Source organism: Centruroides sculpturatus, unplaced genomic scaffold (assembly GCF_000671375.1).
Source record: "Centruroides sculpturatus isolate CEXI.00-Female unplaced genomic scaffold, Cexi_2.0 scaffold17, whole genome shotgun sequence".
Taxonomy (NCBI): Eukaryota; Metazoa; Arthropoda; class Arachnida; order Scorpiones; family Buthidae; genus Centruroides; species Centruroides sculpturatus.
In genome coordinates this window covers 852,197-878,413 of record NW_019384462.1, presented here as the reverse complement: position 1 = coordinate 878,413, position 26,217 = coordinate 852,197, and the positions used below count along the sequence as shown (strand labels likewise).

Genomic DNA, 26,217 nt, shown 5'->3' with positions numbered 1-26,217 from the left:
ATTGTATTTTATTTTTATAATTTAAATAAATGTGTAATTTTAAAAACCAAAAGAAAAAACATCAATTGTAATTGTTTATTCATAGGTAATAATATTTATTACTAAACCCTATCAAAATAATTTTTAAGTTATAAGAAATTTACAAAACAGAAAAAAATCAACTTAGTATATTAGAAAAAATTTTTATAAATACATTACAAAGAAATATAATTATGATGATGATTACATCTGAAGTTTAAAATAAATAATAGCATGTAGTACATCTGCATATTCTTGCTAATAAATTATATTTGTATTTATGTTTATACTGAAAATTGGATGAATTATAAACTAGAATTTTATAATAATAGAATTTTTTTCTTTGAATCAAACAAACAAAAATATCACTAAACAATTCAAAAAGTCTATTGTATTTATTTTGTATAAACATTTTTCAAAATGTTTCATATATCTTGATCAGACTGAATAGTTAACTATAAACAGATTTCAACTTATAATATAATAAATTTAAATAACTTGTAACTGATTTAAACTTAGATTTTGTTTCATTTTAAAATTTTTGTTTAAAAATTAAAACATTATATTAAATTGATAAAACTGTAACATAATATTATTAGAATAAAATGAAAATATTATATAATTTCAGAATAACAAAAATAGATGCAAGTTTAGGCAAAATACATATTTCTACACCTAATTTCCAATTTAAAATTACCTGGGCAATTGATTGTAAGATTGTGCCAATGCCCAACAAGAACGAAGAGCAGGAGAAGGAGATTCTTTCAGTAATTCAATACTTAAGCGTCTTAACCATTCTAACCAGTCATCTTTTGACACTCTTCTTGTAGCACCCCAAGCCTAAGGAATATATAATATAATAAAAAACTCACTAAAATTTACATTAAAACTATTTCTTAACATAAAAAGTAAACAAAATTATGGTTTTTTCATATTAATTAATTCAGTTTAGAATAAATCATGCCTGTCAAAAGTGATAATTTTTTGAAATTCTGTAACTGTAAATAAATTGATCTGAAAGTACAGAAAAACTTAACAGATTTAACAGATTGGATTTAAAGGCAAAAAATTTATGCTCTGTATGCCTTATGTAAAATTAAACTGTATGTTAATTTTAAAATTAAATTAAAAGGTTTTACAAATCCAAGAGTCACTGCTCATAAAGTGTTTGTTTATTTCGATTTAGAACATATTCTATATAGTTGTAGACTTCTTGCCTCTAATAAATTAATTTAATAATTATCTCAAATAACCAATTGGTAGAGATATGAGGCTTATCAAACTGAATGGATATCTTATCATAAAGCTCTGATCTAATTTTGTTTATAACATCATTGCTATAAAATCCACAATAGATCAAAAGATCCACAGTTCTATCCATGTTTGCATAAATAGAATTGTGGATCTTTTGATCTATGACAGATTCCTATCCACATATGCATTGGACAACGATGTTATAGAAAAATTAGATCAGGTCTCTATGATAAGATGTTCTATTGGTACTGAACAACTTACAGAATTCAAAGCCCTTGAAATCTTTAAATCTGATTAACATGGATCCTGCATTAATTTTACAGAAAAATGCATTGCAGGCACATTTTGATAAATATTTAATTTAATTATGTCAACTATCTATACACATCTGATTGGTACTTTCGAATTTGAATTACATCTTGTTCTTTGGACTGTTCCATTTTGAACCAATATAATACCTGACAAAGATCTTAGGAGAAAATTGAAAACATTAGTTTTCAAGAGAAGTAACCTGGTGATGGATTAGATCAAGGTACTGTGATGTATTGGTATTCCTTGTAGTTTTAGTGAGGTAATTTCTTTTGGTTCTAATGTTCTTCAATTTAATCTCTTCTATCTTCTCTGATTTAGTATATCTTCTTGAGCTTTGATTTTATGCCTTCTTTCATTCCTTATTATATTAAAAAAACAATTATTCTTTTCACTACTACAAAAATTTTTTCTTTTCGTTTATTTTCTTTATTGTTTTTAAAGTATTTGAGCTACACTCATTCCTGTAATCAAAAAATTTCATATGACTTTCAGTACTATTTCTCTTTCCTATAATTTTTTCTTACAAAACTTTTCACTTCACATTGCATGTAATAATATAATTATAATTTAATCTGGAAATAACATTAATTTTTTGAATTTCCAACTTTTTTAATTAGACTTGGTAGTAACTGGATTTACCTTAAAAAATATCATTTATGTTTTAATATAATAGGTCATCATAAATTCACATCTTGTAAGAAACAAAAATTAATTTATATACAGGTATTTTTAACTTGATTATTAAATAATATTTTTGTAAAGCAATCTCTTTTTTTTTACATAACTGAGTAAATAATTATTTATTTTTACTACAATTTATTTAATTTATTATTTATTAAGTTATTTATTTAAATTTCTCTAGTNACCACACACACTACACAAAAGCCTGGGAACATTACAATTGAATAGAAATACATACATAACACTACAGAAGGCCACTATATTGAATACATGCCATATTGTTAGGAAATTCCTGAATACTGACACTGACACACTTATTTAATTTTAGTTTTATTTTGGTTGCTATGCCTTGACTCTGGTCTGGCATAGTACACAGCCACCTGTGTGAACTGAGTATAACCCACTAAACACAACAATAATAATAATAATAATAAGCGAGAGCCCAAATGGTTAGGAGTTGAAAGTTGAAATTTGGTACACAGTTAGGGTACGTCACGAAAACGCACACTAAGAAGGGATTTTTCGAAATTCCTCCCCAGGGAGAGAGACAGGATTAAGGTTTTGACAATGGAAGTGTTAAGTAACAATGGCAGTGTTAACAATGGAAGTGTTAAGTAACAATGGAAGTATCAACAATGGAAGTGTTAAGTAACAATGGAAGTATCAACAATGGAAGTGTTAAGAATGGAACTGTCAACAATGGAAGTGTTAAGTAACAATGGAAGTATCAACAATGGAAGTGTTAAGTAACAATGGAAGTATCAACAATGGAAGTGTTAAGAATGGAAGTGTCAACAATGAAAATTTTAACAATGGAAGTGTTAAAAGAAAGCGACGTGCAAGATTTACAGGCGCAGATGCAGTTTTTTCGTTTTTGCAGGAAATTGAACATTTTTTTAACCCATCTAAAAATTCTCTAATTAGTCTGGAAACAGTGGGACCTAATTCTTGCATTCTTTGAAAATGGGTAAGATTGACTATAACATAATAATCTTCGCTATCGTTACTTTTTGCCCAAGCAATGTCGGGCCTATCTGCTAGTAGCATATAATTTTAACTGTAATTTTACTTAAAATTTTGAAAAGTTTCTTACCCTCTGTAAATTAGCAGAACTAACTTGTAATTTTTTGATTGTACCTGTTCCATCACCAGAAACTGAACTACCATCAGGATCATGTATTCTAGATCTTCCATGACGTTTAACATGCATGAGAGGATCATCTTCCTCTTCAGCAACTGTTGTTCCCTAAGTAAATATATTTTTAAATTATAAACAAAATTCAAAAATTAATATTTATTAAAAAATATCAATAATTTAATAATTATACTGTATTGTTTAAAACTCTATATTAATAAATAAATTAGTATTTTATAACAATAAAAATAACCAATAAAAAATAAATAAAATCTTTACTTTTAAACACTTTTGAGAATAATTTAATCATAATTTTTCTTCTTAACATTTATAGAAAAAATCAAACATCAGCCAAATTAATCAGGCAATATTACGCTAAAATTAAATTATAGTTACTACTTTCATTAAGAGATGGCACCTAACATTTACATCTAATTTCTATTTATTATTTGTAGTTTATGCTACAAATTGCCCAATTAATTTGGCTGATGTTTGGTTGATTATTAATACATCAGGTTCTTGAGATGTTGATATAATTACAGAAAATAAAAAACATTTCTAATTTATATTAATTGCCATTGCTGTCATGAATATAATAAATTTCTCAGAAATAAGCTGAGTAAACTAAAACTTTCCTAAACAACAAAACTTCTTTCATATATCCATGTGATATTTAATGTTCCTTTTCCATTACATTTTAAGTTCATATATTCTACTCAAACTAATTATTTGCATGTCTTTGTGTACCTACTTACTTCAGGAATAAACAAACTCAACACCATATTTAAATTAAAAAAAAACTCAAATGGCTTATTAAAGAAGCAAAAAATAATTCATAGGGATGTTTCCAGTCTACCATTCAGCCAGCTTCAATTAATTACATACAACTAAAGTAAAAAGCACATCTAATGCCAGCTACACTCTTCACTAATATTTCTAATAAATTACTTTTGGCTTCATTAACAAATAGTTTGAACTTCCTTTTATCTTCCAACTTATAACAGTTTTCTTTCCAAAAATCCAAGATGAGAAAAAAATGTTCATATTAAATATACAGTTTAAACAATTGGAGACAAATTTAAGATTTTAATTAATAATTAAATGAACCAAATAGTTTGATATAACAGAAATATTTCTCAGATAAAATAAAAAAAATATATGATAAAATAGAAAAAAAATAAGAGCAAGAATTAGCATATGAAGAAGCTGAAATGGTTAATAATTAAATCAATAAAAAAACAAAAAAATAAAGCAAGCCTTTAGACTTAAAAAAGTTACACCAAGGAAAACTTACTACAATGAATTAGTCAAATACAAATATGAAACAATTTCTTAATGACAAAGAATAGCATGTGAGACATTGCTATTCTTTGCTGGTTTATTTGCAATAACATTGCTGGTTTATTTGCATTTCTAATGCAAATAAACCAGCAATGAGTTGCTCAACTTTCCTGGCAACATTTAAAATTTTGGTGGTGTCATCTGTTATCATATTTTATTTTAAAAACTTTTTACATTTTTAACTATTATAAAATGGCAAAAAGCTTAATTTTGAGGGTATGGATGAGTTTTATAAAAAATTAATGCAACATAATTAATGAAATATTTTATAAAATGCAAGTAGTGACATATCTTTCAGTTTTGTATAGATCTGAATTTTTTATAAGTTATTTTATAAATTACAAAAAACTCAAATAATTACATAACAAAAAATTCTGAAAGTGAAATAATAAGAGATTCACTTTATAAATTTCAATGGCCTAATATCAAAACCAACCTAATCCATGAAATTTAAGCTAATCCAGACTCAGACATATTCCAGAGCAGTAGACTGATGCTCTTACCAAATCAGCTAATCCTCCAAATATCTATTTGTTTATTCTGAAGTAATTATAAATATCTTAATTTTATTAAACTCACTGTAAACAACCTTTAAAGTCCAGTAACAAAAATCTTTATTTTTTATAAAAAAACTTTTGACAAACACTCAAACACTTTCAACCTTGACCAAGGTCTGCCTTAGGTCTTTAAATTAACAAAAATCCAAATTGGAATGCACAGAACAAATTTTTCAAACTATTATTTTTAAAAATTGGAACAAAAACATAATACTATATAACAACAAAAATTAAATAGTGATAAATATAAAATTTAATATACATATAAAAATTTAAGATATAACTTAATACCAATTAATAAAAATTAATTTATGTTGGCTTTCCCCCATTTTTCGTAAAAGTACTGCCATGCATATAAGACTGTTTTTCAGTCCTTAAAGTTAATACATTTTCTGGTCAAGCCTTGTATATTTTCAAGGCTTCTAGGCCCTAATATGATCTGTTTGAAACAATTGTCTTATTAACACGGCATTTTGGAGATCAGCTCACACATCAGACTCAGTTTTTGTTCCAATTTTTAAAAATAATATTTTGAAAAATTTGTTCTGCATATTCCAATTTGGAATTTCATTAATTTAAAGACTTAAGGCAGACTTTGGTCAAGACTGAAAACATTTGTAAAGTTTTTTATTAAAAAAATTTTTGTTACAGGACTTTAAAGGTTTACACTGTTTGTGATTTGTTCCAATATTAAGAAAGTAATTTTAATTTTATTTAAGCTATTTATAAAAATCATAAAAATAAAAATAAATCAATTTTTAACTCATAAATGTTATTTATTTTTATATTTATAATTTTTATCATCATGTATTTCTAATATAAATCTTTTCCTTCAAGTTTTAAAAATCTTTTTGTTGAATTCATGTTTCATATACATAATTAAGTAAAAACAACAGTTACTGCTTAATATTCAAAACTACTGTAATATGACTAAATTTTTTCAATCATCAATAATTTGAACAATTTGCATTTATCAGAATAATAGTGCATATGTTAACATACACAAACAGATATACTGTTTTCTGAGAACAATTGGACAAAGAAAATTTGACTGTGCTTGACTTAGATGTTTACTGAACAATGATTAAGCCACACCAATGTTAGTTTTCCCCACACACACATCCCACCTGCATATAGTAAAACAATAAAACTGCAGGGCTGACCAGATGGTCAGTAAAGTTAGTGGTGGATCAAACTTTCACATACACAATTTTAATTAAATAGTTTTATTAATTCAAATATCATAAAAAAATAATTTAAACTAAAGCACACTGAAAAATGTCAGATGTTTTTTAATCATGCCATTTTTAGAGTGATTGTAATCTAATTATAAAATAATTTTGATACTGGCAGTAACTGATGTTGCCATTTTAAATCACATTTAGATCTAATGAAAAAAACCAATCATTTTTCAGCATATCTCATGTTTAACTGATAATCAAGCAAAAGTATCAATTTAGTTAATTAAATTATCACTTTAATTTAATAATGAATAAAATTAATTACCTTAATTATTCTACAAGTGAGTACATCATAACGTTGGTGAACAATTTTATGTTTAGTTATTACTTTACAAACCATTGGGATAAAAATTTGATATTTTTTACCAAGTTGTAAAACCAAAGCACATAATGTATCCATACAAACCTGTAAAATAAAAAATGCACAACTGTATTAATTACATTTTCAAAATATAATTTCTTTACAAAATCTTTTAAACATTATTTTTTACTAAATATACAGTAAAATTACATGTAAGACATTATATACATAGAATACAAAGATCAAAACATAAAAATTAAATAAATAAATATCACCCAAATTCTGTTATTGGTATTCTGTTATTGGTATTCTTCTTTATTTTTTTTTTTTATAAAAATCAATAATTATGATAAAGAAATGTTTATCTATAATTCTTTGACATGATCTTTAATTCTTATCAATCATTCATTTGTAATGGCTTATTTAGTGAATAGCAGCATTAAAATAATATCAAACAATACAATGAAATATATGCATAAAAAAAGCCATTCAATCAAAAAAGAATAACATTTCCAAATACCTTAGATATATTTTAAAATTTAACAAACAAAACTTAACAATAATTACTGACCTAAAGCAAGTAGCTTATCAATTTTCAGCATGACATAAGTGTACATGCTGCATTTAAACTTTTCAATGAAAAATACAAATTATCAAATATAGATAATAAAAAAATAATTATTATTTGAATGTAAAAGTTTGTTTCATTGAATTCAAAATGCTACTATTGAGCAACATTTATCAAAACATTTTTTCATAATTAACAAAACAAATTATTCTTATCTAAATGTATAAAATAAATACTAACTATGCTTTATTTAAAAAAACTATAAAAATAAAGATTGAAATAACAACAGTGAATTAAAAGATTGAAAATACATGCCAAACTACATTTACTTTTAAAATGTTCAAAGCTTACAATTGCAAAATCAGACAAACCTCATTTCCACTGATAAGCAAAATTTTTATAATATAGACAAAAAAAGGAACAGCGAGACTTATTTATACCATATTTTTGCTGATTGTCTGGCATGTCAGTCTATCAGGAAGACCATGAAATCAGATATTTCCATATGGTAAAAACTGGCATGCCAGTTTAAGTGAGGTTATACATCCCCCTCTAGAGATCCTATTAAAAATCAAACGAGTTTTTATTCTAAAACTGTGTAACTTTCAGCATTACATCAAAAACTATGATCACATGTTTAAGTTCATTTTGTCTTCTTAAATTCAGAAAGTGCTTTATTTATGTTTATTTTATTGTGATTTGATTCAGAAACACAAAAATAAAAATATTAAATTTCAGAAACTTCTGTAAATTATCTCAACTTAACACCTATTAACATCCACTTTATGTGAAATTTAAGAGGAAGGTGTTATTTTTAAGCTCAGGATAGATTGTCAGTGCAGACTACACTTGACTAACAACAACTTCTACTACTAATGTCAATAAACCCTTGATTTTTTTTATTGTCCTGTAAACAAAAACTTTCTTCCAGATTTTAAGTCAGTCAAATTAAAATGTTATGTTACTGTACTCAGAATAATGTTTTCTTTAACATGTAACAACTAGATTTGTTAGATCCAATTAATTTAATTTTTAGTAGCAGTTTAACTAGCATGCTGATCTCACCTGATTATATGTGGCATGCCAGTCAATCTGCAAAAATATGGCAAGAAAAATTTCAAAATTCTTAAAACTTCTTTATCAGTTGATGATCTACATATTTCATCTTAGTAAATATTTATCTTTTTACTTTTAAAAGTAAATAAAAATTCTATAAAATTTCTACTTCCAATTAAGGTAAAATAAAGAACAATATTAATATTGTTCTATATTTTTATTCATATTATCATATAATGATATAGAAATACTTTGGAGTCTTGAAAGAGGCACTCTCCAGTGGGCATGCATTGCATTGTCAATCTCTGACATTGCAGTGAAGTTTAAGAAAATTTAATATGAATATGAAAATTAATAATTTTCCCCTTCATTTATAATTGAATTTTGTGCATTTGTTGTTCATTACAGATCTTGTTAACTGAAGTTAATCATCTACATTTTGTTTTGGGAATGTGGAAAATGAAACCCCACATCAATTTAGGCTGTGTACACACTAGGCATTTTTAAACGCGCATTTAACGCGCGTTTTAAAGAACCAAGAGTTCTATATAGGCGTACACACTCAAACGCGCGCTTATAAATTTTTGTTAAAATGCACGTTTTGCGGGTGCTTTACGGGCGCTTTGAGATATATGTGCTGCCATGTTACTGTACATTCGATTGCGCGTTTTGCGGGCGTCAGCGGAGCACTTTGAGATATATGTGCTGAAATGGAGAACGATCATTTCGATACTGATCTATTTATTGATGAGATCTAAAAGAGACCAATCATCGTCAAAGGATTTTATATATATTTTAAAAGAATTAAAAAACTTGGGTTCATTTTGTCTTAGTTTTGGATACAACGTCACAAACATTCCATGTGTCAGTCTATCTTGTAATATTGGGTGCACCCAAAATTCTCTTTGCCTCTGCCATCGTCTTTTATAGCGACGATGAAGGAGGGGCACACAAGCAATTACTTTCATATCCATTTCCAAACTGAGCCAGTGCGTACGCTCCAAAAACGCTCGTCGAACGCTGAGCTAACACGCATTTCCAAAACGCGCATTTAAAAATGCCTAGTGTGTACACAGCCTTACAGTGTATGTGCACCTGTAATAATAAACTTTTGTAAAATAGAGAGAAAGAAAGAAAATACAATACAGCTATTAATTAGAGATCTTTCTTAATGAAAAATGTCAAAAATATCCTCTGGTAAATTTATTCACCATCCAGAACTTTTCTGTTGGTAGTCATTCAGGTCAGTATTGATAAAATATGAAAATGTCTAGATTTGGACCTAAAGAATTTTGGAGTAGGTCAGATCAAAAACAGGCCCATTCATTCAATGCTCCAGAGTAATTCCTATTGGCTGTTAGCCCTTTAAAAACAAGATCAGAACCAGTTTTGGGGGCTCTTTTTTATCAGTTGCACTCATTTTTCGCTATATTAGTTCTGAAAATCAAGATCATTTTCAGACATTATTCTTTAGCTTTGCTTTACTAGTGCATTATTGTAGTTCCTCTTCTTTTGTAATTATTGCAAATTATGAGTTTACTTTTTGTCATTGCAGTTTCAGTAGAATTTTAAATTTTTATATGTTAATCTTATCATTTTTCTATGATTATTTAGTGTAAATAAAGTAATTTAGTTTTGAAGTCACAAATTAATTCACATCTCTGAATCATATTCTTCCTGTCACTTGTATCAGACGGAACTGACCAGAAGGAGCCTGACAGTGTTTCCTTCCTTTGGATGTTCCTCAGTGCCATATTACCCTCGTGTCTTAAGTAAAGAGTAAGTTAACACAATAAAATTAAGAGACACTAAGCAGCCATCCTTACAAGTTGTTTTTCTCCTATCAATTATTATCAATGCAGATTTGGTATTTAATAGAACTATAAATGTATTTTGTATTGTATATCTAATGATCTGAAATTATAAAAATTTCTTTGTATAATATTAATGATTTTTTTAAATTGTTGTAATCCTATATCCAATCAAATAATTTCTATTAATAACCTATAAATTTTAACTTTCCAATTAACATTATCTGAGCCACTCACTTGCCAAATCAATTAACTCCATAAACAAAAAGTATAAAAATTGATAATATAAATTACTTTTTAAAATTCCCTTTGAACTTTAAATTTAAATAAACATTGCAGAACATATTTTTACTGATATATATTGTTATATTATAGCTATGCTTTAATATAATGATATATAAAATTAGTTACATGAAAAATTTGAAAATAATAATAATTATATTAGGGATTTACAAATGGAGTTAGTCGATTTGGCCTCATATGTCTATTATATGTACTGTATATGAACTATTTCCATTATTGTTTATTTATTGTCTATTTTACTTACAATATATACTTATCTCAATATAAAAACTTATATTTTTATTCTAAAATTTATTTATTTCAATAAAAATATCTTACTTGTCTCAATTCTGGTGTATTATCCAGTGTCCTTACAAGTGGATGGATAATGCGAGAAGCATATTCTGTAAGATCTAATGTTTCAGAAAGATGATCAATTGTTTCTAATGCAAGTCTAAAATTATGAAAAAGTTATTTTCAAATTTATGAAACCACAAATAAAACATTTTCTATTAAATAATTTCTAATCCATCAACAAACTACATATATATATATATATATATATAAGTAATTTAAAGATTGTTAAATATTTTATAAAATTATTCAAATTAGATGTTAAATTATTTATCATACAAGAGGAAGTCATCACAGGTTTCAACAATATTGTTTGTATAAATAAGCCTTGGTATGAACCTTTATTGAACAAAAAAAGAAAGTGTGTATATCAAATGTTTAAAAGAAAACTTAACTGATTTTTCTTTTAACTTCCAAGTGAATTATAAGTATGCTCTGCGGAATCTTTCAGTGAAGACTTGATTGCTCAACAGCATTATACCTGACTGCTAATTGCTAGATGCTAGTTTGCATCTCTGTGAATATTCCTTTTCAAATCAATGCAATTTTTATGTTAAAATAATTGTAAATTACATGGGTTTATACATTATGTCTATTTATTTTCTATTAAAATTGTGCATCTTCTCTTTAAAAATTCATTTTCAGAATTGGAAATGTAAGATTATTATAAACAACTTGAATTTTAAGGAATTAAATAAACTCAAAAAATTATTAGTTATAAATAACTTCTAATATCAAATTGAATTATTGTGTGTGACAATAAATAATCATCTTTCAATGTCACTTCTCTGCTTTCTTATTGTTTACCATCATAAGTATTTTGCCTTTTCATAATGAATAAAACAAGCAGATAGTAAAATAAATTAAAGTAATGAAGTAAGAATAGTAAAAATTAACTAAAATAATTAATCATTCTAGTTTTAAAAACAAACTTTAAATTTACTTTAAACAGTTCCAAAAATAAATTTTCAAGGAATAGAAAATGCACATTTTTAATGGAAAATAAAAAATCAAAATGTTTAAAGCCAGTCATTTAAATTTTTTAAATGTAAAAATTGCATTGATTTAAGAAAAAACTATACTCACAGAGAAATGAACTGGTAATTTCACAATTACCATTCAGGCTGCTGCAAAGCAATGAAATCATCATTGAAAAATTTTGCAAAGCATACTCATAAGTTGCTTAGGATTTTTTAACTTTAGTTTTCTTGAAAATGTTTGAGAAGTATGCTTTCTCTCTTTGTTCAATAAAAAAAATGTTTATCCACCCAAACAATATCATTGAAAACTGATGACCATGTTACCTTCCCTTGTTAATAATATGAATTGTTTTATACGTAACTACAAATATATTTCTAAAACATTATGATTTATTTATGATTTAAAACAGAAATAATTTATGACTAAATAGTAATCTCTTAAACTTTATAAAATCATTATATTCAAAAGATTTGCATAATTAAAAAAAATATTTTTACTTAAAAATTCTGAACATAATCAAAATCTCAATATTAAGATGAGTCTACAATAAACAAAAATAACTATGCATAACTGAAATAAATAATAATCATATAATATAATCCCTAACTATTTTAGCTCTTAATAATACTTATTAAGAACTTTCAAAATATTTGTTATTCTAATATTAACTATAGATTACAGAACTTACTAAAACTAATAGTTAAAATTCTGTATTATAATAACAACTCAACCATTTATATACATAATAAAATTTGACCATTAGAAATATATATACTCTTTTAATGCTCAAATTCTATTTATTAGTAAATATTGATTACTCATTCTTAAACAAATTTATTAGCAATAATAGATGCAGGGTCAGGACAACTTAGAAATTTTAAAATTGTTATGTTTTATTTACAAACACTTTAAAATTAGTAATAGCAATTGTTATTGAAAAATAGTTTGAGTTACAATTAACATATAAGATATTAAAGCATAAAATTCAATCTTTACAATATCTATCTTGGTATTTTTTGAGGACATCAATGATTGTACAATTTATACAGTTCAAGTTCAGGTAAGCCTTCTTTGTTCCCAGAAGAAAAAAAATCAGTTAAAAAAAATTATACTTTCAAATTATTATATCTTATTTTGCTTCTTTCATTCTGAAGTAGATGATCATTACGGGTAAGTCTGTAGTTAACAAAACAAGAAAGCAAATTTATAATCTCCCCACAAATAAAATATGATCATGTGGAAATAACAAAGATAAGTCCTCTTGATCAGAAATTGAACAATAATTTAAAGAATGTTTTTGTAAAAGCTCAGAGTTATCTAAACATGATGAATCAAAAATCTCTACAGACACCATGGTCAAATTGCCCAACACCTCAAAAATGCAGTAAATCTAGAAGAGAATGATCAAAAAGAAGGTCAACAGGAAGAGGCATGAGGATAAGTCAGTCTAGGATGATGAGAAAGGAAAGAAGTAAGGAGAGAGATAGAGAGATCCAAACATAAAATAGGGCTTAGCAGAAATAAAGAAAGTATTTTATAAAAAAGATTATTAGTCAAATTTATAATTATACTTGAAAATACAACTTGTGTGTGACATAATTTTCATTATCTTTATCTATATTTAATACATTAATGTGGGTATAATTGTTTAAATGGGGAAGTGGAAATCAACTGTCTATGGACATTTCCTTAATTGTACAATAAAGAAATAAATAAATTATATATAAAATCTCTAATTTGATGGAATAATTTAGAAACAAAACAGAATATCGTTAATTAGTAGTAATAATTATCACTATATTATATATATGTGTGTGTTAACCATACAGTAACCATGCATTCATCTTAGTTCTTATTATTTTTCATAAAATGAATTTTTAAAAGTATTGTATTACACTTTTTAAATATTTAAGCTTTTTATTAATATTTATTTGCAATGTTAAATGTCTTATACCTAATAAAAGGATAGAAAACACTGAAAACATTAATTTTTGTAAAACAACAAATGATGAATAAATATCTTAAAATAAAAAAATTACTTATCAATAAAAAGTTTTCATATAAACTAGGATGAAGTATATTAATAATTAAAAACATAACTGATAAATATATATCAAATAAAAAAAAATTACATCATACCTTTGAACAATAACTGGCGTATCATGAGAATCAAACAATTTAACAATAGGTGGTAATAACAAATGAAGATAATCACCTAAACTAGAACCAAATTTTTGAAGAGCAGTTAAAAGCTGTAAAAAAAACGTTGTTGTTATAGTAAATTTAAAATGCCATTTATAGTTTATATTGATACTGAAATTCTAACACATCAAAAATATTCAATATTCAAAATACCTTTGAGGTTACAGATTTTTGTGGACTATTGTCATGCATAAAAACTCTCAAAATGTGAGGAACAAGTTGAGGTAAATAAATTTTAAATTCCGCACCAAGAGCAACAACAATCTGTTCTACTAAAAGAATGATCGTATTTTGCATTGGATTATTTACAGTCCAGAATTCCTTAAAAAAAAAGAAAAAATCAGTTTAATTATTTATTTAGTAATTAAAAATATAATAAAAGTTTTAATTATTAATTAATAAATTTTCTTTATAGTAATAATAATAGAAAAGAGCAATTATTTATTGTGACACTGTCAGAATGTTGGACTGCAATTTTTAATCATATTTTTAATTTCTTTAATTTAAAATATATGCTTTCCACCTCAAATTAGTAGTGGCTTGTCCCTGTACATCATACTTTTCCTTTAACAACATAGTCATGCCAGTCATCTATCTAACAACTTTCAGGAAAACATTTTTGAACTGAAATAACATGCCTTATGGCTTGCATTGGAAGTTCATATATAGTTAATCAGGGCCTCCTGTCCCTACTCTTTCCATATCTGGTCTCATCTTTCATCTATCTAACTCCATTCTCGAGATTAAGGAAAGGCAGATGGGCAACAGTGGAAATTTATAGGTCTACAATTTTTTCAAACTGTAGCTCAAATAGTCAACCAGTAAATTAATCTTATATAATTACATTATCTNTGGTAATAACAAATGAAGATAATCACCTAAACTAGAACCAAATTTTTGAAGAGCAGTTAAAAGCTGTAAAAAAAACGTTGTTGTTATAGTAAATTTAAAATGCCATTTATAGTTTATATTGATACTGAAATTCTAACACATCAAAAATATTCAATATTCAAAATACCTTTGAGGTTACAGATTTTTGTGGACTATTGTCATGCATAAAAACTCTCAAAATGTGAGGAACAAGTTGAGGTAAATAAATTTTAAATTCCGCACCAAGAGCAACAACAATCTGTTCTACTAAAAGAATGATCGTATTTTGCATTGGATTATTTACAGTCCAGAATTCCTTAAAAAAAAAGAAAAAATCAGTTTAATTATTTATTTAGTAATTAAAAATATAATAAAAGTTTTAATTATTAATTAATAAATTTTTGTAACCACCTTATGCTTGCTGAGAAATATTTATTTATATCATCAAAAACGTTTTCAACCTAAATTCTCTATGTTATTTTCAGTTGTGATACTGTATCTAAACAGTTTTTAAATGGGACATTGAATAGATGAAAGATGAGATCAGATATGGAAAGAGTAGGGGGAGGAGGTCCCAATAAACTATATATGAACTTCTGATGCAAACAATAAATCATGTTATTTCAGTTCAAAAATGTTCTCCTAAAAGGTGTTAGATAGATGACCAGCACAACTATGTTATTAAAAGAAAAGTATGATGTACAGGAGCAAGCCACTACTAATTTGAGGTGGAGAGAAAATGTTTTAAATTAAAGAAATTAAAAATATGATTAAAAATTGCAACCTGGCATTGTGATGATGTCACAATAAATAATTGCTTGTTTCATTTTACATTTCTATATTCTTTATTTTAAATTTATATGTTTAAATTATGTGTTTTGAATGTTCCATCATGAAATGACCCACTTAAAAACTGTTCAGATACAGTATCACAACTGAAGATGACCTAAGAATTTAGGTTGAAAACTTTTTTGATGATATATATAAATATTTCTCAGCAAGCATAAAGTGGTTTGGGGCCGTCCATAAATTACATAAGGTATTTTGGGGTGGGTGGGGGTCAAGGATTTCTTACGATTTCTTACTCAGGGGTAGGGGGTAATAGATCTCGTCTTACGTAATATTCTTTTTTTATTTTTTGATCTCGTTGAGTGATGGCGTTTTGAATTTGGCTTCAATTTGGCAGTTTCTATTAAGAATGCTCGTTGTCTCGTGTGATGTGATAGAGTAATAATGCTAGCAGATTCACGCTCCACATTTTTTGTCATGGGAGAAAGTCCATGTGGTGGGTTTCTTTCTCTTGTTTTTTATTAGAATAAGTGCACCACTCCTATGGATGTTTAACACTAAGAATACATAAACCAAAATACACGATACAAAGTAAACATAAAATTAGTATTCAGATTTTAGTGAAAACTAAAATGTAAAACTAGAAATTATAAATTATAAATAGTCTTTTCTTCCATATTTTTTGAACATAATTGTAAAAAGCATCAAACAGTGGCTTCTGAACAAGCTTATTGAGTGGACATTATGCTTGGTTTCAAGTGGCCAAGATTTCTAATTTCAGAATAAGTGTATGTTGATTGTAAATTGGACAATGATAGATCACATGGTCGACGGTGTCTAGGTTTTTTGTAGAGCAAAAGCAAGAAGCAGTTTCTGCCTGGTTATACATCTCCAGGTAGCTTCTAAAATTACCATGCTCAGTAAGTAGTTGAGCAGTAGCAAACGTTAAATCGCTAAGTAGTGATGAGAACCTAAATTCAACACTAGGAAAATAAAGTCTTGTTATTCTACAAGTTTTACTGCTCAACTACTTTTACTGATTCCACTTTTGCATAGTGTTGTCATGAACATAATTTTTAAGGCTGCTATGTGAGAGAGGAACGCGAGTGTAGACCAAGTCAGTTTCCTTTTCAGCTGACAGCCTCAATGTTGGCATTTTCATTTTCTAGTACACCAGTATGGCCAGGAACAAATATAAAAATTATCTTATTTACAAGATTTTTAATATGGTGCTGGATATATGCGATTATATTCCTATTGCAATTGGGATTTAATAGAGCTTTCACGACAGACAGAATCACTATAAATGTTGATAGACAGAGTTTTGCTTGGTAGTCAGCATCTTGTTCAGCTTAATAGATGGAGGTACATGGGAGGTATCTGTACCTTCTAACATATTTTTGGCAAAATATGTAAGTTTGGAGGAAGATAGAGATACTTGAGCTGACAAATAGGGAGCTTTTGGACCCATCTGTGTAGATATTGATGCCTGCAAGATTATCCATGGAGGAAGCAGATGACACCAAATAACCTTATTTACAGAATGATGATCAGAGATAGTAGGGTAATTGCAATGTGGTAGCATATGAACAGCCGTAGATAGGAGTAGAGACCATTGTTGAGCCTTGACGTTTGTAGTTCTAATGTAGTAGTTTAGAACCTTTTCTACAATACGTTGTGGCAAAGGAAGGAGCTCTACTAGTATCAGAGAGGCATTAGTAAAAACAGTTCTGCAGTACTTTGAAATTCTGATGGCAAACTGGCTTTGAAGAGAGAGTAATTTACTTGCTACTGAATTTTTACTAGTTACATGACCACAGCCAGAGGCTGCGTAAAATAGCATTGGTTGTATTGCCCCATCATATAGAGTTTTATAAGCTTTATTATTTAGTCCCCAGGTGCACCTATCACATTTTAGCAGCATGTAGTTTATTTTCTTGGCCTTAGACAAGATGTAATCAATATGGCAACGAAATGTGGTTTCTCTCTATTCTCTCTTGTTTTATTTTGTATGACTTTTCTGTTTACACGTGCACTAACTAGTCGATCTGGCAAAGTTTTTTGCGTCTTTTGTGAAAATTAAAATTAATATAAAAATAAATATTTTGACGTTGATTAATGATAATAATAATAATAATAGTAATATTGTTAATAATTAAAAAATAAAGTTCTTAAAATAAATTGTTCATTTGAATTTATTAAATTCTTATATTTTTAAATTTGATCACCTAAAGTCTTTTATAAATAATAGAACATATTAATTAACTAATTAATAATTATATATTTTGGACCTAAGGTTTTTAAAGATTATAAAAAGAATTTTTTGATTAAAAACTTTATAAAAACCCTTCAAAATATTATGTAAGATAGGGAAGGGGGGGATCAAAGAAAATATTACGGTTTCTTACACAGGAGTGGGTGGGGTCTAGAATGGCCGAAATCCCCCTTACGTAATTTATGGACAGCCCCTTACAAAAATTTCTTAATTATGAAATTAATTTGTTCTTGTTAAAATTTAAAATAGTTTTCTAGTAAATTTTTTAAATTTCATAATGTTACTTCTAATGTAAGTTAAAAATACTTTTTAAATAATTTGTCATAAAAAATTTTTGTTTTAATTTATGTTCTATAGTAATTACTCTCTGAACTTAATGAAACAATTTTAAATTTATGTTCTTCATTTATTTTATTCAGTAATGTTTTCAACCATTTTATGGTTGAAAACATTACCAAATAATAAAATTATTTTTGGTTCCTTAAACTTAGCAGTTTGATCTTTTAAAAAATATATAATTTATGAATCTGAATGACCATTGTTTTTTCTAAAATACAGATGAATATATCAATATCAATAGTTTAAATTATTGATTATTTACTATGTGTTAGAAAACTTTAAAACTTGTTGTCATACAAAAGTCATTCAGTAGCATTTTGAGAGATCAAAGAAATGTTACGTTAAATAGCTTGTCTTCTTTTCAAAAACAGAAGTCAAATAATATTAAAACTTTACTATATAGCAACTAAGCTATTTGACGATTAATAGTTAATATGATAATAACTGCTAATATATTTTCAACTAGAAATATGAAAATATATCTTATGAATCTCTATACTCCAATATACTATACTCCAATATATTATACTCCAATATACTATACTCCATATCCAATATAGTATACTCCAATATACTATAGTCATATTTAATTATGGTATTTATGAAATTAATTATGGTAGTTAGATTAAAAAACTACTAATGAAGACAATATCAGATTTATACATCAAATTATGTTAAAACAGAATAATGACTCAAAGAATAATAAAAATCTGTGGCAGAATAAATTCAATAATTTATTGCAAACATTTGGAATTTCAAGTAAAATATTTGATAAGTTGGAAGCAGACTGGAAATATAGATATAAATTAATGATGGAATCTGCTTTCTCTCAATCTGTAATTAAGAATCAAAACCTTTTAACTCAATCTTCTTACCATCCATGGTATATAAATACTTTAAATATTCCCTCAATTTCAAATATTATAACTGCAAATACTAATATGAATATAAAAAGACTATTAATTCAAATTAGACTTAATAAATATTCATTGTTTATTAATAATACCTATATGGACTTTACTAAGGACCAATGTTACTGGTGTAGCTCTGAAGAATATTCATTGATCCATCTTTTAAAAGATTGCAATAGATTTGCAAAATAACATGAAAAATATGATATCATGGAAATAATACACATGAATCAAAATCAAGATTATAGAGCTAAATTAAATAATCTAATAATAAATCAAATGTACAGAATAAATAACTTCTTTAATCAAATAACTAATGAGTTAAATAATTATAAAATTAATTGATATAAAATATTGTTAATCATATATCTAGCTAAACAAAACAAAATATTTAAATGTAAACAAAAATTTATATGAATTACTGTATATTTTAATGTAATTTTATTTATTATATTCAAGAAAAATAAGGTGAATTGGAATAATTGTTGACCAACTGTTGTAAATTTATAAATCACTCATGTAATAACCCTCTGTAACAAGGCTTATCTTAGTACAAATAAAATATTTATAATAATAAATTATGGTAGTTATTTTACTTTTAAACTTTATTTATTCTATTGAATTATGAATAGACTGAAAATAATTAATTCAGTTCCTCATCTATTATGAGAAATTATTTATATGATCGAATGTTATTAATAATAAATATTACATATAGTATAACATGAAACAACAAATTGTAGAAATGTAAACAATCATCTACATTAAAAAGTTTTATTCTAAATGATTTCAGCTGAAGTCTCATTTTTAATTTAAAATTAATGAAAATTAGTATTATAAATATAGCTTAAAATCAGTATTATTAAATAAACTTATTATATTATATAAACTGGAAAAAAATTTTCTTTACTTACTTTTATTAGATCAAACACATCATCCAAATAGTTTCTAATATGTTGTTTAACAATATATATTAAATGACCCAATTGCTGAAACAGAAACTGAAAGAAGACAAAATAATAATTATAATAGAATATTTTCTTTCTCAAAAAATTAAAATATAAAACATGAAATTAATATATTAAAATTTCCTTAGTTACTACTTGATAATGATGATAACTGTTAATATATAGTGTGTCCCAACAGCAGCGTTGGATTTAATTGTGGAATAAAATGCATCATTTATTGAACAACTGTGGATATTTTTATTTTAGTATAAAGTAACATTATAATCCATTTCAATGCTAAGAAATTTATGTATAGAAGACAGTGTCCACCGAATGTTCCTATGACTTCGGAGGCAAACACTCCTCACACAAAATTGCTTACTATACGACTGCATGATTCAACTCAATTTCACCAATGACACAGTGAATCTCTGTCTTGAGGTCAGGAATTGTTTGTGGGTTGTAGCATTGATATGAGATTTGAAAACTCTCACAGAAAAAAGATTGCACAACTTCTGTGGCCAGCATGAGATGACACAGCCTGGAAATTATTATTGTAAAAGTATGTCCCAAACACCAATAATCAATGACATTTTCAAGGTCATTAGCCACACAAAACACCAATAATATGCAATTTACATCCAGCACTGTTAATGGGAGAGACTTTATAAATATATTAGTAACTGTTGCCCTTAAGTTTTTTTAATGTCATTAATAATATATAATCCTTTATGTAATTTTTTTTCTAAAATATAATAATTATTTTTAGAAGTAAAAGAAGTACATCTCTTGTAAAATTGTGTTTCTAAAAATATACTTAATAAAATATTAACAAAAGTCACTTAATGTATTTAATATAATTTAAGATTCATAAACAAACTGAATATAGAATTAAATCACTCAGTTTTTATTAACTACATCATAAAAATTTTAAGAAAAGACTACTTATTCTGAATTTGAGTTCTGAATTATGTCTATAACAGTAAGTTGAACTAAATGTATTTACTATTTTTTTTTCTTTATAAGACATATTTTTTTGTACCTAAAATTTATCTGAAAATTATAATGCATCTTATACTGTGAAAGAATATTTTTCCTCCAAAAAATCAATATGACAATACAACAATAAGCTTTATAAGATAAAAAATACAAAATAAATATTGTAAATTCATCAAAATGTAAATGGTTTACTATTGATACTTATAATTTTTGAACAAAATATAAGAACTAATAATGTATAAAATCAAAAGTAAAATTCTCATATTATAAATGCATTAAAATCAATATTAAAAACAGTTGGTTAAATTTTAAAATATAATTACGTAACTAATTTCTACATATTTAACATTTTAAATTTTACCTCTCTAACTGTAGTGTCAGAAGTACGAATAACACTTATGAATGAAGGCATTACATGTTGAACATAAGGTACACAACGAATTCCTAAACTTTTAAAAATAAATGTTATTGCTTGAACAACCATAGTATGATGTTGTGAGAGTGATGGATCTCGAATTATTCGCATCAGAGTACCAATAGCAATTGCTGGATAAAATTCATCTAAGGATCCAGTCATATTTACTAACATTTCACTAGCATTCAATTCTAAAAAATAAAAAATAAAAATAATAATAAATAAATAAATTCAATTTCCAGAATATTAATTAATTATTATTAAGTTTTCCAATAAAATAACAAATACATATTCAGAATATCATATGAATTTGTTTGGCCTAATAATTTTTTTTTTTTATAAAAATATTGGAATCCATTTATAAAAAAGGAATTAAAATTATTATAGGTTGAATTCTTTGAAAATATGCTGAAATATAAATTAAATTTATTTTTTTATATTTTTTATTAAACAATGTAAGATAAAATAATTTTAAAATAAAACTATTAAGTCAAAAATTAAATACTGACTGACAAGAAGAAGAAAAGTTAAATAAATGCAAATAACAAAATTATAGTTTAAAACAAATTAATCTGTTTATTTTTTAAAATTATTTAACAGTTCTTCAAATAAAATTTTAATAACTGATTTACAATTATTATATCACTATTTAAAGGAGGAAAAGATTAACTTTTGCTTTTATAGAATACAGTAGAGCGTCGTTTATCCGAATCAATTGGGGATTGAGGTTATTCGGATAACTTATTTTTCGGATAACCGATTATGTAGGAAAAATATATTAACCTATCCCACGTTGAAATTTTTCTCCGTTGTGTGTCGCTTCGCGTTGAATTTTCGTCAATGTTAAGTGTAATGTAAACTTTTTAAAATAATAATCGTGTCTATTGTATCGTTAAAAATTATTTCTTTATTTTTTACAAATGAAATAAATTTATTGAAAAACAAAAAAACCAAAAAAAAATTATACTTTAGAAGTTAATCTAGTATCAAAAACATTCGATTCAGCACGACACACAGTCCTCAGAAAAACATCACACAAAAGTGCCAGTGCTTCCAACTAAAACACATATACAAGCATAAAAAATATTGGAGTAGCCCAAGATGTAGCCAAAGATTGCAGCGCCACAGCACAGCAAAAATTTAAATTTGCCAACTGGAATTCTTTCAGATAACTGACGTTTCGGATGACCAACTTTCGGATAAATGACGCTCTACTGTATAAATGTAAATATTAAATTTATTCATATCAATTATAATTTTTCAATAATACAGTATATATAAAAAACATTTTTACCTAAAACCTTAAATTTTTCTTATAATAATTTAGTGATATTAAGAAGACAATACAATAATAAAAATTAAATCAATCAATAAATTAATAATAAGCCAAGTGATTGCAATAATGAATCATATTACAGTGACTGTTTGGCTTATTATATATATAATTTTTTTTAAAAAATCAGTCTTTGAGATGTTTATAAATTTACAAAACATTTAATTTTAATTATTATTTCTAATTTAAAATGATGTTGTGAGAGTGATGGATCTCAAATTATTAAATAAGAAGTTTTCTTTCTGTACTTAACTATAAGTTTATTTTTAACAATATTTCATATAATCACACAAAATTAAGATTCTAAAATAAAAACTGAAAAATTTTAATGTGATTTAATGCAAAAATTCTTAAATTGTTAAAATTTCTAAGCATAGATTTAAAAAGTAAATTTAAATTTTTAAATTTTAATGCAAAAATAATAACTGTAAACTTTCAATATAATGCAGTTTACCTTGATTATCTTGGTTAGAATCACTCATACTAAGAACACCTCCAGATTCACCAGAATGATCTATAACTCCTAAATTTACTTTATGCTTATAAGGATCTAAGGCACCTAATAATCCCAATACTCGTATAGCCTAAAAAATATTATTTTAAAATTTTAATTTAATGTGATATAATGCAAAAATTTTTGAACTTAAAATTTCTAAGCATTTTTAAAAAATAAATTCAAATTTAAATGTACAAAAATTTTAAGTACACTTTTAATAAAATTTTAAAAATACAATGAAATTGCTGTTTTCATAAACTGTATATTTTAATTACAATGTATATCATAATCATGTGATCAATTAAAGAGAAAGACTACTTTTAATATAAAAAATATCACAAATAACAACAATAATAATAATATTCAACAATTCTTCATGAAAATCATAAAATCAATAAATATTTATCATATTTTTATGATTCTTCTAAAATTAGCTTTATTCAATGATTTTCTACAAAGATACAATGTTGGAGAACTGTGATCTAATAATTAGATATTGGCATGGTAAGTTGATCAATTAAAATATATAAAATCAATATTTTTCAATAGGAACAAATGAAAATGCTATTCAAAGTTAATTTTAGAAATAAAATTTTAAAATCAGCTTTGGGTTCCACACACATTTTATTTACATTCTATCGCTAAACTGTTTGTTTGCAATGCAAGAAGTACAATTAAGGTTAGTTTCCACATCAGTATAAAATACTCCTGAAACAGAAAACTGATGTCACTTTTCTGTTTCAAAGCATAAAGAAAAATCTTTGCCAATAAAGACTAAAAAATTAAGATTAGACTGATTAAAATATTGCAAACTTAATCTGGTAAAAATCTGACATGCAGTTAAAATATGCTTTAGAGCACCTGAATACTCTTCATACTAATGCCTTTTTGTGTATTGGCATAAAAAATATTTGGGTGGATCTTCACCCCTCACAAAGTAATGATGCATGAGGCAACTGTGTCCTACATGCAATCATGCCAGGGTGACTTCCTCTCATCTATCCCTGTGAAAGTTTCACTCACCTGAAGATGGTCTGTGATATAAGTCAAAAATGTTAGCATTCTTTAAATCATACCTATTGTTTATATCATACCTTTAAATCATACCTTTAAATTATACCTATTGTTTTAAAAATGCATATTGTTAATACACTACATATAGTGTATGTGTGTTTCTATATTATATATACATATTTCAGATAGACCCAAGGATAACAGATTAATGTTTTGATAGTCCGCATAGTTTGTAATTATAATTAACATTGATAAATTTGAAATCATGATTAAAAACTATTTGAAATTTTATTCAATAGTTTTTCCATAATAATTTTTTAAATGAAATAAAAAATTTGTTGTTAATAAACTAAAATTACATTACTGACTCAGTCTTTAGATGAAAAATTTATCTTTAATGTTATCCCAAATGTAATTAAGTTGCTTACATCATAACAATACCTTATAATTTAAAATAAATATCCGTTTAAGATCTCAAAATATATTATCATCAAATACATAAAACTTAAAAAAACTTATTTCTGATAATTTTCTAAACATAGAAAAAAAATCCTTTTTATGTTTTATGTCAAACTAGCTTACCCGTCGTGCATTGCTGCAATCTCAGAAGAAACGAAATTCAAGCAAACTCGTTATGATAAAATTCAATTTACATTTTATCATTTTTATTGAAACTTATTATTATTATTATTATTCATTTTCGTTGGGAAAACATTTCAAAGTGTCGTTTCAGTTCTATTTATTTATTGGAGTGCTTGTGGATACACAATATTTTTTGTTTTTCCGTCTGATGCGTACACGAATAAATCAGGTTTTCCGACACATACAGTTGTACATGCGAGAAGCACGGATTCTTTAAATTTAGCCCACATACTCGCAGAGATTGTTAAAAGTGCGATATTCCCCATTTTTATATATATTTTTTAATCCTTTATAATTTTGATTATTTAATTGCTCCTTCCTCTCTTCCTTTCTGATAGTTGGATAAACCGTTTTATTGTAATTTGTCTTTTTAAATTATTTTGAGTCTATATTAAAATTTGAAAAGGGGGATACCTAGATCGGTAAAATAGGCGAATTTCTTCCTACAACTTCGGTTGTTGTTTCGGGATACAGTTAAGGTTTTAACGAAGTTTGAGCGAATACGTAATTAGCAAAAAAAAAGTTGAAATAAAGTGATTAAACAGAAATTATTACAAATATCGTAAATAACAGTTTACAAATGCATATATAGAGATATTTTTTGGAGGGGGGAAATGGTCTTCGCAATTTGAAATCAATCGAACACACAGTGAAATTCTCGTATACACCTCGCGCCATCTATCGTAGGATAGATGTACTATGCCAGAAACCTTCGCATTAAAAACTTCCCAAAGCTTAATGGCAATCGTACTATGCCAGAAACCTTCGCGGGAGTATATTAAACAACTTCCCAAAGTTTCATGGCAATCTGATAAACGGTGTGGTAATGCATGAAGGACAGACACACATACATTCATTTTTATATATATAGATTACTGCATAACTATAAATTAATATTAATTTGAGATAAATAATAGTTTTAAATTTAGAAACTTAATCTGCAGTATTCTGATTTNTACAGTTAAGGTTTTAACAAAGTTCAAGCGAATACATAATTAGCAAAAAAAAGTTGAAATAAAGTGATTAAACAAAAATTATTACAAATATCATAAATAACAGTTCACAAATGCATATATAGAGATACTTTTTGGAG

The 26,217-nt window shown here is 25.9% G+C and overlaps 1 protein-coding gene across 1 annotated transcript in view; it reads right to left on the bottom strand.

The window, feature by feature from the left end:
• LOC111620923 (serine/threonine-protein kinase mTOR-like) overlaps positions 1-26,217 on the bottom strand; it is a 125,407-nt gene that overhangs the window by 47,641 nt on the left and 51,549 nt on the right. The window contains exons 19-27 of the mRNA XM_023362950.1: positions 23,427-23,556; positions 21,586-21,830; positions 20,193-20,279; positions 15,113-15,280; positions 14,032-14,144; positions 10,897-11,011; positions 6,805-6,945; positions 3,359-3,511; positions 716-858 (exon numbers count right to left, since the gene is read on the bottom strand). Of these exons, the coding sequence (XP_023218718.1) occupies positions 716-858; positions 3,359-3,511; positions 6,805-6,945; positions 10,897-11,011; positions 14,032-14,144; positions 15,113-15,280; positions 20,193-20,279; positions 21,586-21,830; positions 23,427-23,556 (1,295 nt within the window). The remainder of the gene's footprint in view (positions 1-715; positions 859-3,358; positions 3,512-6,804; positions 6,946-10,896; positions 11,012-14,031; positions 14,145-15,112; positions 15,281-20,192; positions 20,280-21,585; positions 21,831-23,426; positions 23,557-26,217) is intronic.